Source organism: Hippocampus guttulatus, chromosome 20 (genome assembly GCF_054856545.1).
Source record: "Hippocampus guttulatus isolate MCC_2025c chromosome 20, RoL_Hgut_1.0, whole genome shotgun sequence".
In the NCBI taxonomy this organism is placed as follows: domain Eukaryota; kingdom Metazoa; phylum Chordata; class Actinopteri; order Syngnathiformes; family Syngnathidae; genus Hippocampus; species Hippocampus guttulatus.
Window position 1 is genome coordinate 6791091 of NC_141280.1, and position 18874 is coordinate 6809964.

Consider the following 18874-nt stretch of genomic DNA (forward strand, 5'->3'; position numbering starts at 1 on the left):
TAATCACGTCTGGTAAGACGGCAGATGTATAAAAGCCTTAAAATAAAGCACAAGGATGAGTCTTCGGTGAAAGAGGAAGGCTCTTTTTTTTTTTTTACCAAGGCTTCCAGGTTTCTGAGTCCAACATGGGATGGACGCGGATTTGCCTTTTGTTGCTTCTGGGCACATACACTCTTGCCCGTAAGTACTGTGATATTTAAAGATATTTTAACATAGGCAGTAGATATTTTATATTAACAACTATGTTGTAGAGACTTCATTGTCATCATGAACTGAGTGAATGCATTAATTTGGGGGTGGGGGGGGGGGGGGGGTTATCTTTCCAGAGCAAGATGTAGGACGTGCGGACGAACAATCTCCAACATGCTTCTGTAAATTGCCCCTTTATTCTCAAAAATGTAACTGGAGCAAAGTGTTGCTCAAGTCTAACTGACCGCTAATACGCATTTCAGTGGCTAAAAGGTTGAGGCACTTCAGGCGCTTTGTGTACGACTACGAGGCTGAGACCTTCAACGGCGTTCCTGGAGCCACCGACAACAAGAGCGGCTCCAAAATCTCCTGTCAAGTTCGTCTCCGGGCCGGAACTAAAAGTCTTTACCCTGTCCTGACTGCAGGGAAAGGTAAACGTGACTAAACGGCGATTCATCTACTGTGCAGGTTGAGCTTGACGTGCCTCAGACCTGCAGCTTCATCCTACGCACCCCCAAATGTTCTCTGAGTGAGATTTTTGCTGTGGATGACGATGGGAGCGCACTGTACCGCCCCGCTGCTGGAAATCAGGCCTTCAAAGCCGCCATGGCCAAGTAAGTCTACTTCCCCATCTTGAAAAGTGAAAACCAGCAGCTATTTTATCCAGGGAGAAGAATACTTTACATCACCCTAATTTATGTTTGTAATTTATAAGCCTCATTTAGAAGCCTTAAATCATTTATTAAAACATGTTTCTACAGACTGACTTATGCATTGTCGTCTACCACGGCCTTTTTTTTTTAATTTTTCTTTTTTAGTTGTTTGTTTAGTTTTTACAAACCTACATCAGCCCTGCTGGTCTGCCAGGGTCCTCAAAGTTATTATTATTTTCTCTATTATTGTTGCTGTCAATGTATATGTACCGACAAAGGTAGAGTGAGGCTGTCACTGATGATGCGTCCATGTCAAAAGGAACCCACTGAAGATCACAGTTGAGGGACACACTGATGTGAAACTCTTCCCTGAGGAAGATGAGGCGCTCAACATCTTGAACATCAAGAGAGGAATTATGTCTTCTCTCCTTGTTCCCGTCATGGAAGAAGAGAGGAATAAGAAAATGGTGAGAAGGCCTGTTGTTGTTCTTTGAAAGTTCAATTCTGTTTTCTGCGAAGAGTCATTCACCGATAAACACATTGCACAATGACTAGATAATCTGGCACAGTCATAGTTGATAAATGCACGTGGGTCACTTGCAGGGTCCACGTCAGCCGGCGGGGCAAAGTCCTAGATAACTTTATCTCTCCCGAGGCATCATCTGCTCATGTTATCTGGCCTATTGATTTGACAATTTGATCCAAGTAGAATAGTAAAAGAGAAAACATGTTTACCCGTCCAGCTCTCAAATCTAACTCTGGATTGGATCCCATTGCATAGTCGATGACATAGGGGTGCCCAATATGTCTATTGCGATAGATTGGTCCCAAGTCTATTGCAAGGGGGGGGGGGGGGGGGTGTAAATCACCTTTAACCTATGTTGACGTGACCTACATTACATCACCGGAAGTTGTTAGCGGTCAGTAATCTGCAATTGCAGCTAGCTATCAGAGCTGTTGCGATATATCTCGTTTTTAAAATTATTATTGTTATTATTATTATTATTATTCTATTTCTTTTTTTTGTTGTGTGCAATTCACCGAGGACACTGACAAAGGATGTGAAGCATTTTAAAACGGTACACGTGAGCGAGGAAGTGCGTCACGTGCCTCGACGAAGGTAGACAGTAATTTCCTATTCACAAACTCACCAACTCTTTTATTTTTCTGTTTCGTTCAATTTATAGTCCATTAACATTTGCTTATGTTGTACAAACTGCGACTTAAATGTCACATGCCACACATTTTGTTCCTTTAGTTTCACCTTAAGCGAGGGAAAAGTTGTGAGAGCAATTTCATGCCACGTCATTCTTCAGCAACCTGTCACATGGCACAGTCTGCCACTCATCTGAAATATTAATCAGGCGAATTAGGCTTTTCGTTGCATTATCACACCACCAATACTGAACAAGATACGTGATAGCTCTACTGCGGCACTTTCCGTAGGATGAGAGGTTGCCATTTGTTCGCATACGAATTATGAGCATGTTTTGATTGTATCACTTGTTATCAATCTTTTGCTATGTGTGAGCATCCCAAATGTTGCCATGTTTGCCTTGGATCCATTGTCTTTGAATATATTACCTGACCAGAAGGCACAAAGTTAAATCCTCATTGATCTTTTTTTTGTGTGTTTTAAGTCCTCAGGATTCCATGTTAGCATATTAACAACTGTGCCCACTTTAGTTTGTCTTGGTGTGTTACAAGTATATTTAGTGTGTCGAAATATTTCTGTTTCAATATCAGTCTATTATTAAATAGAACAATCCATGAACTAAAAGCCATAATGCTGTATCGCCACTGACAGATTCTCCTCAATTTGAATGATTCTGACATCATTTCTATCCAGCCCACCGTGTACGGCATCTGCACCACCGACTTCACAGTCAACGCCAGAGGAGACATCGCCACCGACCTAACTATTAGCAGGGATCTTTCCAGCTGTGATGGCTTCAGCGCTCACAAACAGGCCAGCAGTCCCCTGGCTCTCCTTTCAGGAATGGTAAAAAGCCTCAAACTACCTTCTTAACGCCAAGTTGAGCCAAATTCGTTGTTTATTTCTGTCTTTCCATTTCCAGCAATATCCTTTGTCCAAGATGATCAGTAGCCACCAGACTTGCAACTACAAGTTTGACAACCAGAAGAAGCACATGACCAGTGGAACCTGTACAGAGAAGCATATATTCCTGCCCCTCTCCCACAAGTAAGTGCACAAAATAATCCTAAACAAAAGGTATATACAACAAAAAAAGTGTATTTTTGCGGTTTGCCGTATTGTTCATTCATCTGCTGTAACTTTGTGTCCCGCATAGGAAAAAATATGGAATTTCCACTCTGGTGAAGCAGACTGTGACTCTGAGGGAGATGACCAAGATTAATGACAGAATCTTTGATCATAGTTAGTGTTTCCGTTTTTCAGAAAGTGCTTTAATCTCTCCACCAATGTTCATTATCTGCAGTATAATGATTTGTGGGGGGGGGCGGGATTTTCTGAACAGATGAGGCTCTCCTGCGTTTCTTGCCAATGGACCATGTTGATGACAAGTCTCCTAAGCAGTCTAAAGATGCTGCCATGACTGCAATGCAGCAGCTGAAGACTCTATCCCAGACCAGTAACGGCGAGCAGCGTGCATCCCTCTTCCACAAACTGGTTTCTGAACTGCGTGGTCTGAAGGCTGATATCCTGGGTTCCGCTGCACTTGAGATGATGGATATGTCTGACTCGGTGACCATGCAAGCTCTTGTCCAATGCGGTACTCCAGAGTGCACCGGCGCCATGCTGAGGGTCCTCGGGACCTTTGATAAATCTGCTCTTGAAGTCGACATGGCAGTTTATGCCCTTGCACTGATGCCTAACCCCTCACGCCTCATGGTCAAGGATATTCTGGCCATGGCTCAGAACAGGAAGAGCAAGCCCATCATGTATGCCTTGAGTCATGCAGTCAGGAGGTAAGTAGACATCAGTGGCGGTGCCAGTTATGATGTGCTAGTCGATGATCTCTTGTGTAAAGAAATTAATCCAAAACTTTGTCACTAGGCTTTACCAGGCTGAGGGAAAAGTCACTCCGGAGATTACTGCTGTTTCTGACTTCACGGCTTCCCTTCTGGGCCCAGACTGCTCTGGCGAGAAAGACCTGACCTTCCTGACTTTGAGGGTGCGTAATCAAGTTTAAAACGCTTGACGGGAAGCTTAACTCATTCAGTCCCAGTCAATTCTGGACCAAGTCTGAAAAGACGTTTAAAAACGTCTTTGGAAGTGAATGAGTTAAACATGTACACATGGATCCTACTGTGTAATATCCATTGAGGTAGACAAAAAGGGTTTACGTGCAGCCTCGGGAGAGGTAGCAAATCCAGGTTCAGAAAGTAAAAATATGCCACATTTTTGCTCCAGTTTTTACTAAACCGGCTGGTAAATGAGCTCTTGAGTAGAAGAATCTGGCTGTGTTTTTAATTCCTGGACCTGGATTTGTCGAGAGAGTTCCTTGCTCAAGTTGGGTGAGTTGCCCCTGAATTTGAATTCCACATAAATGCACAGAAGAATTCCAAAATCTTTCCGGAAATGTTCACAGTTGACTGGAATTTGATTTATGTAGCTACAGAGTACGGACCAACTTTTCTGACTTTTCCTGACAATTTAATGTAAAATTTCTCTGCAGGTTGTCGGTAACATCGGAGATGTGGTCGAAGTCGCCGACCCCGCCATTAAGAACACTTTGCTGAAATGCATGAGACAACCTGCAACCACACTCGCTGTTCAGCTTGCTGCCATCCAGGCTTTCAGACGTATGTCTATGACAGATGAGGTAACTCGCAGCTGTCCGATGACATTTTTTTTCCTCGTTTTATCCTGAATCCTTGCAGTACATTTTGTCATACTGATCAACTTTCCTTTTCGGTGCAGGTTCGCTCTAACCTCCAGCGGGTAAGCCAGTACCCAAAGGGTGCTGTGCAGAAACGTCTTGCAGCCTATCTGATTCTCATGAGAAATCCCCTCAATAGTGACATCGAGATGGTGAAGAAGATCCTGAAACAGGAGCAGAACAAGCAGGTCAAATCTTTCGTGACCTCCCACGTCTACAACATTATCTCCTCCGCTGATCCTGAGACCCGGAAGTAAGATTTATTTCGACTGAATAAACATATCCTTGATTTTCAAACCAAAAATGGTACAAATAGTTTGACATATATTTATTTGTGTCTTTGTTTATTTTCTTTAGGCTTGGCGAGAAGATAGCGGACGCTCTGGAGGACTATGACGTGGAGACACACCATGACTACACAACAAAGTCCCGAAACTACAAGCTGGGTTTGGCAAACGACAACATGCAGGCTAATTTCCAGGGCAATGTGATCTTTGACCCCAGCAACCAGCTGCCAAGAGAAGTCATGATGGAATCCACCCTGAAAATATTTGGCTACAACGTGGACATGTGGGAGGTGTGTCATTGTCACAATTGGCAAATGCCCGATGAATGATTTTGAAAACAACTTAAACCTTCGCTTTCGCTGTTTCCGAATCTTGCATTTGGTGCTGATAGCTCGGAATCGAAGGAAAAGGCTCAGAGCCCTCGATTGAGGCGTTGTTTGGAAAGAACGGCTTCTTCCCAGATACATTGTCCAAGGCTCTTTACTGGGCCGAGAAGAAGGTGCCAATCAAGATGATGGAAGTTCTGGAAAAGTGGGTAGCTCCATTGAAAGCAGAAGGACAGAAGGTATTTTGGGGGTTCACTTCTTTCCCTTTTACACGACACAAACGTCACCTTTAAAGGATCCCAAATATTTATTCCCCTCAGGTTCCCGAAGATCTTATGAGAGAAATTGTTCGCAATTTCAACAAGCTGGTAAAAGATTTCCAGAATCAAGAATCTCCAGAGGCCATGGCCTACCTGAAGATCATGGGAACCGAGTTTGGCCACATCAAGGCCAGCGATCTGAAGTTTCTCGCTGAAAATGCTAAAATGTACGCGGAGATTTTCCTGAAGCTTCTCCCGAAACAGGTATGACATATTTCTTCTTTCATATCAGTTTTATTTTTTTTAAATTAAGGACAGCATGAGACCATTAATATTCCTTCTTTTTCCTTTCCATCAGGTTGTGTCCAACCTCATGTCCGGCACCGACAATGAGATCTTTATCCATTACATGTTCATGGATAACAAATTTTTCCTTCCAACCGCCACTGGCTTGCCTCTGACTTTTTCTCTGTCTGGCACGTTTACTCCCGGAGCTAAGGGAGGACTTCGCATTTCCCCGGCCGCGGTATTTTCTCATTTGTATTCTCATCAAGAAGCCATTTATTATTGGATATATCACATGGCCGCTACTGATTCAATATTTTGTTCCATTTAAACACAGAATGAACTGTTGTTCAAGCCATCTGTCGGCGTTGAGTTTGTGATCCAGATGGGCGTCCACGTCCCCGAATTTGTTGCCTCCGCTGTCGAGATGCACACCAGCTTGTACCACGAGAGCGCATTCAATGCTAAGCTAGCCGTGGAGGCAAACCAAGTCAAGCTCACTATCCCGGCTGCGCGGGGCCCTGCAAAACCTTTGAGCATCAGGTGAAACAAAATAAATGTGGTCAAAAGTAATATGGGTTGGAAACATTTTGGAGTGCATGCCCATGAATTCTTCAGCAATACAAAATATGAGTGCACTGTCGCTGATTATCCTCTGTAAAAATATCGTGATTGTTGTTGTTGTTGGACTTTTTGGCTGTCAGTCAGGGGGAGTTTATTTATTTATTTTTGAAAAACAATTTCTTTGATCTGTTTTACAAAGCAATGCAGTGATGATTGTGACCGATGGCAACGCTTCCGTAATCCCGCACAACACGAGTGAAATAAACTGTGACTCCCTCTTCGGATTCAAGTATTGCACGAAAAAACTTCAAGCTGATGTACAGGGTAAAAGCGATGTGCCTTACTTCCCCCTGGGCGGAGAGACAAGGTAAGTTGAAAAGGATGGAATGAAATCATTGAACCCCAAAGAGAAAGTTATTTGTTATTTTGCCAGTGAACTAAAATGTACTCTTCACCTCAGATTTGGAATTGAAATCGAGCCTCGGGTCTCCTACACAGCCACCGTTGCATACACGCTCCTCAATGAAGGAAAAGATGGCCGCCAGAAGGTCGACTCCCTGAAGATGACTCTGAAAGCTGAAGGTATCGGCGCCACCTTTAGAAAGATGATAGCCACAAACTCTTTTATTCTGAGAATAATTCCCTCTTCTCTCAGCGTCACGTGAAACTATTTTTCTCCCGACCCCGCAGGGGATCAGGACGCCGAAGCTTCCGCAATCATGAAATACAACAGGAACAGGAACGTCTTCACCAGCCAAATCCAGATACCCGTCTTGGATGTCGAAGCCGGGGTCAAGGTTGGCCTGACTGACAGCAGCAACAAAGGCAAAGCCCTCAGCCTTGAGATCTCCAACAAGAACGTGCCACAACTCACTCTCACTGGTTGTGCCCAGTGAGTAAAACAAACCACAAACTCAGAAACCCGACGAAGCCCCAATTCTGGACCAAGTCTGAAAAGACGTTTAAAAACGTCTTTGGGAGTAAACGAGTTAACCGTCATCTGTAGTTGTCTTGATGCACGCTCTCATTTGATATTTTCAAATCTATTTTCTAGACTGCGTTCCACAACGGGAGCCGTGCTGCAGGTTCAGTTGGCTGTGCCCGCGCTGAAGACAGACGCTAGCATCTCTGCTACCGTGACTGAAAGTAGCTCCAAAGGCCAAGAAATCACTTTGGAGATCAAAAGTGATATGAATCTCCCCAAGACCTCATCGATTCAGTCAATCACGTTCAAATACGGTACGTCTTCCAAAAATATGCGCCATCGGACTCATTTCGAATGTATGTGTTCATACCGGAAGCTAAAAGATTCAATATTCTTTCTGTATTTCAGGCAATGATGAGGTTGAGGTTCAACTGTTGTCAAACATGAATGCTGAGACCAAAGTGCTGCTACCTTATACCGAAGCGCTTGGGGCCTGGCTCAGTAAATTTGCAGATGATGCTTTGGATCGTCAGCTTGCCAGCACTGACATGAAACTGCGTCACGTTGTCAAAAAGACGCTTGAGGTGAGTTCGCTTGGGCTTAATATGCATTCAAACGTTTAAAAAAAACAACAACTGTGTTTTCTCATTAGGCCAGCAACATCTGGATGAACAAAATTTCAGTTGACGTCCCCTATGTGGAGACTCTGAAGAACAACATTGCAAAGGTGGAAATGCCTTCCGTGCCCGAAAACCTATTCATGAATATGTAAGGAAAAAAAACAATTTTCAAATTGTCAGACTTTTATCTAAATGCTAACACATAAAAAAAAAAAAAAAAGAAGACATCTCTCTCATAACAACCGGTGTCTGTTTTTCATCCAATCGTCAGGGAAAGCAAATTCCGCTACCGGTTCAACAAGAACTTTGCGACCGTCCGAATCCCGCTGCCACTTGGAGGCAAATCCTCAGAGGAACTGTTCATCGCAACGAACGCAATCATCACGCCCCTGCTCGCACCGCACCAGATCGGAATCCCCAAATTTACCATCCCCTCTGAGCAAGAGCTCACCCTGCCGTTGATCGGAATGATGCATGCGTCCGCTAAGGTGAACAGCAACTATTACGATTGGGAGGCAACCGTGTCGGCGGGTAACAATACTGTGGACTCTCCAAACTATTTGGCCAAGTTCACGCTTCAGGCTACCAGTCCCATGAAACTTCTGGCTTTCACATCTGAGGGTAATTTGATTTCTTTCTTAAACAGGCATTAAAAAATATCAGCGACATAGTGTTTAATGTCACTGTTTTTTTTTACATTTTTGTTGTTGTTTTTTCAGGAGCTGCAGAAGTTACCGATACAGATGAGAAAACGCTCAAATTCACCCTGAACGGCTCCCTGGAGCACACGTTTGTGAGTACGAGTGTTAATGTGGAGGAGACGATTGCCGTCGTCTCGGACGATGTGACGTCATCGGGAAAATACAACATCCATGCTGCTGCCCCGCTCGGCTTGCGGACGTCTCTGGACATGACCAAGCACCTCACGCTTGATTCCGCCAAGCTGTTGGGGGATATCAATGCGAATGGAAGTCTCACGATGGGATCTTTGACCGCTAGCGCCACTTATCTCAACACCTTCTCATCTGACCGTGCAAAGAAGGAACTCAGGTCGGAGAGCACGCTGAGAGCGAACTCCGAAATCCTGAAAATTACAAATAACATCGAGGCTGTATATGCAAATGAGAATCTGAACATTGAGTCGAACACGAACATGAACACTCACCCCGTTCAGCACTCGACGAACGTCAACCTGAACTACAAGGATGCCAAGCTGAGCTTTTTCTCCAAATCGGTGAGCAAGGCCGGTCGGAGAACGCTTCAAAGCCAAGTTGAGTTCTCCGCCTCGGAAGCTCAAGCCAGCCTCCGTCTAGGAAATACAGCGGACGATACGGTAAACCGCGCCTACTCATTGCTCACCGGTTCCGTTAATCCCTCTGGCTTGGAGCTCAACGCCGATGCCTCCCTCAACATCTTTTCAAGCCTCGCTTCTCACAAGGCAACGTTGACTCTGAACGCCAACGGTGTGACCACCAGCTGTACCACGACTGCTCAGCGCAACCGACTGACCTTTGAGAATATTTTCCACAGCGGGCTTGCCGCCGACGGCGCCACCTTGTCTCTCACCACCAAGGGAGGCATTGGAGGGAATAACGTGGACTTGAATATCGAAGGGAAAATGGCACGCTCCGAAGTCTACCTCAATGGCGTCTTTAACAGCGACGTCTCGCCATTCAACACGAGGAACAGAATGAATTTCCGAGTCAGCGAAGATGGCCTCATCGTCTCCAGCAACGTAGTCGGATCGCTGAATGAAATGAGGACGGAAAATTCCAATTCCCTTTCTCTGACGTCGAGATCTTTAACCTTCCACGCCAAGACGGCTCATTTCTTTAACACCAGAAACTCCTACACGCACGACATCACCGTTACCATGGAGCCGTTTACCGCCTCCGCTCTGATCAAAAATCACCTCAAGATCATGGAGATCGACTTTAACAACGACGCCCAGTTCAAAGCGCAGCCCTACAACGTGGAGCTGACGGGAATGCTGAAGGGAGGCTCGTCGGAGGACGAACTCAAGCACACTTACGAAGTCAAGTTCGTGGACATGATCCTGTCCACAAAGTGCAACACCAACGGTCAACTACTTGGATCTCAGATAACGCATGCCGCCGTTTTGGAGGTTGCAGGCCTGACTGTGAAATTCAGCAACGTCGCCGATTACAAATCTCAGTTTCTTCGTTTGGACAGTAAGGTCAATGCCGCCGCCGAGCCCTTCGCCCTTACCGTCGATGCCTTGCTCAACTCCAACGGCGGCGTGTCTTTTTACGGACAGCAGAGTGGCGATCTGTATAGTAAATTCCTCCTGAAAGCCGAACCCTTGCTTTTCACGCAGTCGTTTGAGTACAGAGGCTCGACCACCCACGAGATCCGAGGCCTACCCGCCATCAAGACCGCCGCGGACAGCAAACTCAGCAGCACCATGAGCCTTCAAGAACAAAGCCTTCACCTGAAGGTTAAATCGAAGCTAAACGACCACACTTTTGATCAGGAATTCGAGGCCTACAACAAAGCCGAGAGAATGGCGATTGACGTGAGAGGAGCGGTCACCACGAACCTCTTTGGCGAAGCCGGGCAAGACTACAGCTTGTCTGGATTCGTCAAGTATGACAAGAACACCGACAGTCATCTCGTCCACATCCCTTTCACCGAGCACATCCCCGCCGTGATCGAACACGTAAAAAATACAGCGACGAGTCTGACCGACAACGGCGTCGACCTGCTGAAAGACGTCAACACCAAGTATGAAATCGGTATGACGATGAAGAACAAAGTATCTGAAATGAAGGAGTTCGTGGACAACTTTGACTTTAGCGTCTTCGTCCGAGATGTGAGAAAACGCTTCCACGCCGTTGAAAACGCCCTGACGAACCTGACAACCAAGTTGCCGACGGAAAAAATCATCCGTGTGCTGAAATCCGTCAAGGATGCTATCGCGGCTTGGATCAAGAAACATAACATCGCTAATAGGTTTGCGGTCATTTATCAAAAAATGGAGGAAATTCTGTCCAAATATGAAATTGAGAAGCTGATCGGAACAGTGATGGATGAAGTTGTCGAAATGATGAAGACGTATCAAGTGAGGGAAAAGATTAAGTCTGTATTTGCCCTTCTTCGGTCATTTGACCTGCAGCCTTTGTTTCAAAAGTTTACGGGCCCTATTCGAGAGTTTATGACTCATTTGTACTCCTTTGACTTCAAACAGATGATTGACGACGTGAGGGATTACGTCTTGAGGATGGTGCAGAAAATACAGTCTTTCGATTATGACACATTAACGCTGGGTCTCAAAGAAAAAATGACAGATATGAGCAAGGTTCCCTGTTTCGGAAAACTATACGGAGAGTTCCAAATCGACTCGCCGCATTACAAACTCAGGACGAGCGCAGATCTGGCGAACACCTCGGCGACATCGCTCACACCGGAGTTCAAAGTGAATCTTAATTCTCAGGCCACGTCGACTTTGAGGGCCCTCCAGTTCGCCGTAGATGCCGGCGCACATTTGGCTCTAGCCAAAATGAGCCGTCTGGCGATTTCAGAGTCGATTAAAATGGATCAGTCGTCCTTTAAAGTCGACCACAAGGGAACGATGACCGTCTACGGACTGTTGGGTCAAGGCTCCGCTGACACGACGGCAAAGATCAGCCTCGAGTGGTATTCCGCCGAACTTGTCAACAACGTGTTCTTGGCCATGGAAGACGGACTCTCCGCAAGCGTCAACACAAACTTCAATCAAGACCTCAACATGCCATCGCTCGACGTTTTCACTCACGTGTCGTCAACCCAAAAAACGAATTTCGCACTTGAAGCCGGCTCGGCAAAACTCAACGTGAACACTCTGGCCAATGCCAAATACGCAGTTCGGGATTTCTCCGATGAGGCGACTCACAACAGCGTCGTTGACTTGGTCCTGGGTCCGCACACGGCCAAAGTGACTTTCACCGGCGCTACAAACTGCAAAGGTTTCAAAAGCAATCAGAATGCGGTCGCCGAGATCTGCGTTTTCGGCCACGCGTTGATCGATGCCAAAATCGAAACGGAAACACCCGTGATGAAGACCAGCGTGTTTGATATGAAGTTCCAGGCTCGCCTTCAAGACCTGCAAATCGATTTCACCGCCTTCCATAACGCACAACTGATCGAGGGAACTCTTTCGAATTCCGCCCTGGCCTTGATAACGCCTACCGAGCTCACGCTCGACACCAAGAATAAGGGAAATTCCAGGCTTTTCCTTCCGTTCGTGCAGTCGGGAAAGATGGAGTTTGAGAATGACATTTCTGTGACGCTCAACTCTCAAGTGCAGCAGGCCAGCTGGACCGGAATGGCAAGAGTCAACCAAAACAAATACTCCCATTTCTTTAAAATGGATCACGGTGAAACGGAAATTCACCTCATCTGTCAGATTCACGGAGAAGCAAATCTTGACATCTTGCGGCAACCAATCACCATTCCTGAAATAGCGTTGCCATTTTATGGCACGAGGACACCGAAAGTGGACGACTTCTCACTGTGGGACGACGCTGGCCTGGGGAATCTCCTGACGATAACTCAACAGACTTTTGACCTGAGCTCCAAGATGAAATACACAAAAAACCCGGAGACGTTCACCATCGACGTGAATGCCGATCCGGTCATCGATATTCTGGTTTCGTCCTATGCCACAGCGCAGGTAGAGTTTGAAAAATATTACACCGAATGGCCTAAATCACTGACGATTCCTGAATACACGGTCCCAGTGATCAATATTAGGATGTCAACATTCACCATTCCCCTCCCAGACAGCAGTCTTGTCACAATGCCAGCTCTGACGCTTCCCAAAATCACTCTGCCGAAGATTCACAGCATCCAGATTCCAAAGATGGGCGATCTGATCCACGAGTTCTCGATGAAAGCACCGATGATCACTTTCAAAAGCAACGCCAGCGTTCTCAATAAGAACAGCTTCCTGGTCAAACTCGATGCGTCCTCGTCTTCGGAGTGGGAGGTTCTGGCAGGGAAAATGGAGGGCACTGCCAATGTCAACTTAGTTGGGGGATTCAAGATGGCCTCGGTGGTGGTTGTAAAACATGCGGTGTTGGAAGGAAGCCATGACAGCGCCATCCTCTTAAGTTATGAAAATATTGACGCCTCCATCAGCAATTCCCTCAAGGTCAATCTTCCTTACGAAACCGTGGAAGTCCGCCAGGAGATGACAGGAAACCGTCTCGTTTTCTCTCTGTCCACCCCATCTGCCGGTCTCGTCGGAGTTCAGGTGCAAACTGAGCACCCGGCACAAGCAAGAGCAAGACTCTATGGTCGCTACCCTGTAAGTCAAATTCTTTTTGAGGTTTGTTTGTTTTGAATTTTAGAGAAAAGAATGCATTAACTCATTCACTCCCAAAGACGTTTTTAAACGTCTTTTCAGACTTCATCCAGAATTGGCTGGTACTGAATGAGTTAAATATGGTACCGCTACCCTGTAAGTCAAATTCTTTTTGGGGTTTGTTTGTTTTGAATTTTAGAGAAAAGAATGCATTCTTAACTCATTCACTCCCAAAGACGTTTTTAAACGTCTTTTCAGAATTGATCCAGAATTGGCTGGTACTGAATGAGTTAAATATGGTACCGTTTTGTTGTTCCTCAGACTGAACCACAAACGGACGTTGATATCCTGGCCCTGAAGATGTCTGTGACGAATTCTGAGAAGCTGAATCTTCAGACTTCCTGGAACACAGAGATGCCATACGAGATGATGCTGGGACTGAAGAAGAACGTACCTGCGGCCGTTCAAGCGGTCATTTCTCCTGCTGCCGCGACCTACGATCAAATCAACAGATACGCAAGACGCCTCGAGGGGACTCTGGAGCGGGTAAGGAAGCAAGGTACAGAGTTGTTGAATAAGGCTGTCGACAATCCCGCCGAGGTGATGACATCTGCTAAAAATCAGACCGATCGTATCATTCGAAGATCGCAACAAAAAGTGGAGACTTTTCTCAAGGCCGCGGTTATATTCCTGAGAGAAACCAAGTTCCGAATCCCAGGGTATCCGCAAAGACTGTCGGGCCTCGAGATCTATCAGAAATGGAGTACCGTTATTATTGACGCTTACGAGGAGGCGAATCGGAAGTTCTCAAAGTTCGTCTTTTCCGTCTCGATAGTAGCAACCGAATCTTTTGAAGCCATTCCCATCTCCGGAAGACACATTCTGAATGACTTCTTTGGAGCTTTAAGGAAAGTCTGCGACCAAGTGATTGCCACGATGCAAAAAGTGGGAGGGGACGTCGTTGAACATATTCTCTGGGATCTTTCTCAATTAAATCAAATGCTGCTCCCAATTCTAAAATCGCAAGATATAACGGAGGTCCCCGCTTTCTTGACCGACATGTACCAGGAAGCCATCGACTCCTGGTATGGAGTGTCGTTTGCGAGTGTCGTTCGGCGGATCGAAACGATCCACCGCATAATCAGCGGCTATCTTCAAACCGTGGCGACAAAACTTCAGAACGTTCTGGATGACATTCCCGCCGAACAGCTTCGAGCGGACATCGAGTCCTCAATTGACATGACGCTGAGACATCTGAATTCCTTCCACAGCAACGTCATTCAAATCCTAAAGGAGAATAATCAAACTTTCGAAAAATTCATCAGAGTTGGTGACAGCGAGGTGGAGTTGGATATCCCTTTTCCCTTCGTTCCCCGGTTTAACTAAACTCCAGCGGCTAACTACACTGCAGCGCCATTTTTTGTTGTTGTTGTTGTCACGGAAGGACCACTTCCAAGAAGGAAATACAAAACTGTACACTAAATGCCACCTGTATCCATGATACTGGTCTATTCTGTTGTCGTTATTATTAGACTGCCTTTTGTTTATTTTCACGCTGTTGCGTATCGTGCGTCATTTGTATGTTGTGCTGTTCTATTTAAAACCTGTTTCCTGAATTAAAAACTGTTTTTAACTGCAAACTCCATCTACCCTCCATCTGCTTTCAGACGGTGTCAGTTTGTCTTTTAACAAATATACTTTTTTGACACAATTGTAATTATCTACAGAAAATGTTTAAAAGAAAAACTCGAAGAAACTTTCCAACGCCTTTCTGCCCTACGCCTATTAGTCATTTGTATCGTCACGTCTAATTATAGTCGGACTCTGTATGAGTGACACATGCGCTCGAATAGCTGAACAATGGGAAAGAATACTGTACAGTCATTTTTTAACTCATTCACTCCCAAAGACGTTTTTAAACGTCTTTTCAGACTTGGTCCAGAATTGGCTGGTACTGAATGAGTTAAATAGTTCCTGGTAAAAATAAGATGGAGGAAAAACAAAAACATGGCAACCACATTTTATTTATTGCTTCAGAAAAACGTCAGCGTGTTTGCTTACCAAAAATAAAAAATAAATGCTCCAAATCCCGATTAAAAATGACCTAATGCAATGTATTACATAAATACGCAATGTCCATATGCACAAAATGGTTTAGATTGCCACATACTCTGTGCTTTTTTTTTTTTTTTTTCTTCTGCGTAATTGTAGAAATGGACAAATGCAAACCAGACCCATCTGAGTAATACGTGTAAATACAAATCCATTGACAATTACAAACACAAGAGGAGAGCTAGTGTGGGAATAATCAGGAAGTGCAGCACAATGCATTCCTGCCCTGGAAGTCAGCAAAAAAAACAAACAAAAAATCCCAGCAACACATGGCAGGCAGGTATGCGTTTTGCATAATTACAATTTATAAAAAAGTCTTTAAAAAAAAAAAATTGACAGACGACTGTTACCGACAGCAGTCACAAGTCATTTAAGATTCAGAATCAAAGATTAACATCAGACACTAAATCCTGCAGCACTCCCAATTTTCTGCCCTCTGTGTCACTAAGACAAAAGTTAACACATTTTATAAGTGGACAGTGATTTGCCATCAATGATTCAAATCAAGAAAAAGGAACCGAAAAGCAATTAACATGCATTTGTGTCGTTTGTCCACAACAAGGAGATACATTCATAGTCATACCTCGGACACTCAGGTGGATTAACATACAGTCATGTGCATGTCCCAACCGAATGAGTGTTTTCATCGTAAACCAACTTTTTTGAGCGGTCCCCAAAAACGCACCAATGTCTCACTTTGTATTTTTACGGCCATCAAATGGCTTCGTCCCGCAGTGAGCCACGACGATTGGCTCACCCGTGCTAGCAAACTGCAGGCTTTAGAAACATAACTTGGTTCAGGTCTAAACCAAAACCGCTACAACAAGATTTTTTTTTTGAGTCAACGCTTCACTAGTTAGTGCCCTCCCAACAAACATGACCAGCGACGACTATAATATGCTGAAAATGTACCTGAATGACAAAAATAATGAACCCCTGCTTCATTAAAAAAACTTGCACTAGACTGCATAGTTGGTCCTGAATCCAAAATATTAAGATTTCTGTAGTACGTCGACTTAGAAAATGCTGTACATCGACTAGAAATCTCTTTTTTTTTTTTTTACATAAGGCAACATTTAATGTTTACTGCTTCAATTTGATGTAAAAATGACATAGACATTTAATTCAATGCCCATCCCTAATGAACACTATCGAGTTCAATGCTGTGCAACTTCTTAAGTTTAAAAACACTTGTTTCACTGTAACAAAAGTGAACATGTGCAAACATGACTGCTTTGAGCTTTAATGTCTGCTTTTAGCTTTAATATCTTTTATGTTTGCACTGTCAATTGTGAGCAGAACGTGAGCTCAAGGAGTCTGCCAATCAGTCTTTCGTTTTCAAATTAAACACCGACTCTATTATTCTCATTGTGAAATCGCTTTCATCATTCAAATTTTAGGCTCACGTGAAAAATAGGAACTGGAGAAGAGGATACACGGCCAACTTTAATCCAAATATTTAATCAATGGGGTTAACATGACCCGGAAGTTTGCTCATAGGCTTTAGCAAAGCGATAGGCCAGCTTGTTAACAGCCACGATAGGTCCACAGAAACACATACATGTGATTCTTCGCTCAAAAATCGTTGCACAGTGGTTGAAAGAATGAAAATAGAAGGTGCTGTGGAAGGCATTTGCTTGGCAAACTCGTCTTGTTGTGATGTTCTGTGTGCAGAAACATGTTGTAAATGATGCAATTGGACAGATTAAACCTTCTTCCTCCTGGAGAATCACATCCTTTGTTCCCCTTAACAATATGTAAACAATCTCCTATATATTTACATGGCTGATGGCAAGTGGTTGCGGTTGTAGCAAGCTATCATAGCTTTACTAACGTCATCCATCTTCTCTGGTTGGGGATATTTCAAGGTAAATCAGTGCTATGTAACACAATTCAGATTTTTTTCAGCTTTCAGGATATTTAAAAAAAAAATACACACTTTCTTTTTAAACAAAAAAAAAAAGCGTTCTCAGCTACAGATGGTGAGCTTGAAAAGCCAAAAAAAAAGTTGTGTTTTCATTCCTCCACCAGTGAAATTCAGCTCATAAGACCCACGATTGTGTCCAAAAACACTCCCTGCAGCACCAGAAGACGACGGCGTGGCCAAAACAGTCTTCGGGGCCATTATTGTCCTCTTCCTCTCTCTCTTTTTTTTGGCCACACTTTGTCAGGGAGCGGCACTGCCCCAACAGGCCTTAAACAACACGTCTCGGCGAGTCCTCGGAGCCACCCAGTCACATAAAAGCGCACCGTTTGAAAATATTCGGCCGTCGGGATTTTTGCTTTTGCAAAGCTGCCCTCGCCGCCGCCTCGAACACCTCCCAGATCCCCTCTTTCGTCTTGGCCGAGCATTCCAAATAGTCGTGAGCGCCGATGCGCGCGGCCATGGCTCGGCCGTCTTCGGGCCTCACCGGCTCCATCTTAAGTCGGGACAGCTCGTTCTTGACGTTCTCGTCGTTGCGTAGATCCTTCTTGTTGGCCACCAGAATGATGGGCACGTTGGGGCAGAAGTGTTTCACCTCGGGCACCCACTTCTCCGGGATGTTTTCCAGCGAGTCCGGGCTGTCCACGGAGAAGCACATCAAAATAACGTCCGTGTCCGGGTAGGAGAGCGGGCGGAGCCGGTCGTAGTCCTCCTGGCCCGCGGTGTCCCACAGGGCCAGCTGGACCTGCTTGGAGTCCACCTCGATGTCCGCCACGTAAGTTTCGAAAACGGTCGGGACGTACAACTCCAAGAACTCGTCTTTGCTAAACACGATCAGGAGACACGTTTTCCCGCATGCGCCGTCGCCCACCACCACAAGTTTCTTGCGGATCTCGACCGCCATTTGCGTCTCCTTCCCCATTGCAAAGTCTTCAAAGAATCGACCCTCAAAAAAAGTCGCGTTTTTTTTGGGGGCGTCTCGGCCGCAACACTTTTTTTTCCCGTGCGGTGACAACTCGGCGAGATCTCTTTATAAAGCAAAGTGAGCTTTCCTAAATATAGCAATCCAATCGGAAATAAGGAAGGGGACTTTCAGCTCGTGAAGCAATTGGTGATTGGATCTCGCTGAGGTTTCGGGGAGGGCTCGTCCGAATGACCGCATCCAAATGTTTTAGCACTCCTTCGAACTGTTTAAACACTTAAAATGTCAACATATTTGTCACGTAGGTCGTCGAGCACAATACTGATGTTTCTAAACACGTAAAATAATAATAATGAAAAAAAAGTGAATGGGTCGTTCGTTCACGAGTTGGTAGAAACGACCAGGAATCGAATCACCGTTGAAGGGCCGATTCGGCAACTAGGTCACACAAAATGTGACAGAAAACTTCAAACCTCGGCTAAAGTAGAGAATCCAGGCTTTTCTCAAGTCCATTTTTAAACATTACAGTTTATGGCGCATACTTACTGTGTTTGTTCTTTTGTAAAACTAGTCTGGCAGCTCAATTGTGGGGAATTTGTCATTATTTTCTCAACCTACTACTCAGCCTTTTGTTGCAGA

At 45.0% G+C, this 18874-nt stretch overlaps 3 protein-coding genes across 3 annotated transcripts; 2 read left to right on the plus strand and 1 right to left on the minus strand.

Annotated features, from left to right (window-relative positions):
• Positions 1-125: 125 nt before the first annotated feature.
• Positions 126-6410, plus strand: LOC147187782 (apolipoprotein B-100-like). The gene is made up of 16 exons (XM_086101056.1): positions 126-180; positions 453-565; positions 658-803; positions 1162-1309; positions 2692-2844; positions 2921-3045; positions 3155-3240; positions 3341-3791; positions 3880-3997; positions 4502-4648; positions 4747-4958; positions 5063-5282; positions 5384-5557; positions 5639-5842; positions 5937-6104; positions 6201-6410. Exons 1-16 carry the CDS (start codon positions 126-128, stop codon positions 6408-6410), a joined length of 2730 nt encoding a protein of 909 aa, XP_085957182.1.
• A 736-nt stretch (positions 6411-7146) lies between these two features.
• On the plus strand, positions 7147-14866 carry LOC147187783 (apolipoprotein B-100-like). Its single transcript, XM_086099616.1, has 7 exons — positions 7147-7319; positions 7482-7666; positions 7761-7936; positions 8005-8120; positions 8244-8593; positions 8692-13280; positions 13599-14866. The coding sequence occupies exons 1-7, from the start codon at positions 7147-7149 to the stop codon at positions 14661-14663; spliced, it is 6654 nt and encodes a 2217-aa protein (XP_085955742.1). The 3' UTR covers positions 14664-14866.
• A 415-nt stretch (positions 14867-15281) lies between these two features.
• LOC147187784 (ras-like GTP-binding protein RHO) lies at positions 15282-18341 on the minus strand. The gene has a single exon (XM_086099615.1). The coding sequence runs from the start codon at positions 18233-18235 to the stop codon at positions 17624-17626; it is 612 nt and encodes a 203-aa protein (XP_085955741.1). The 5' UTR covers positions 18236-18341; the 3' UTR covers positions 15282-17623.
• Between the last annotated feature and the right edge of the window lie 533 nt (positions 18342-18874).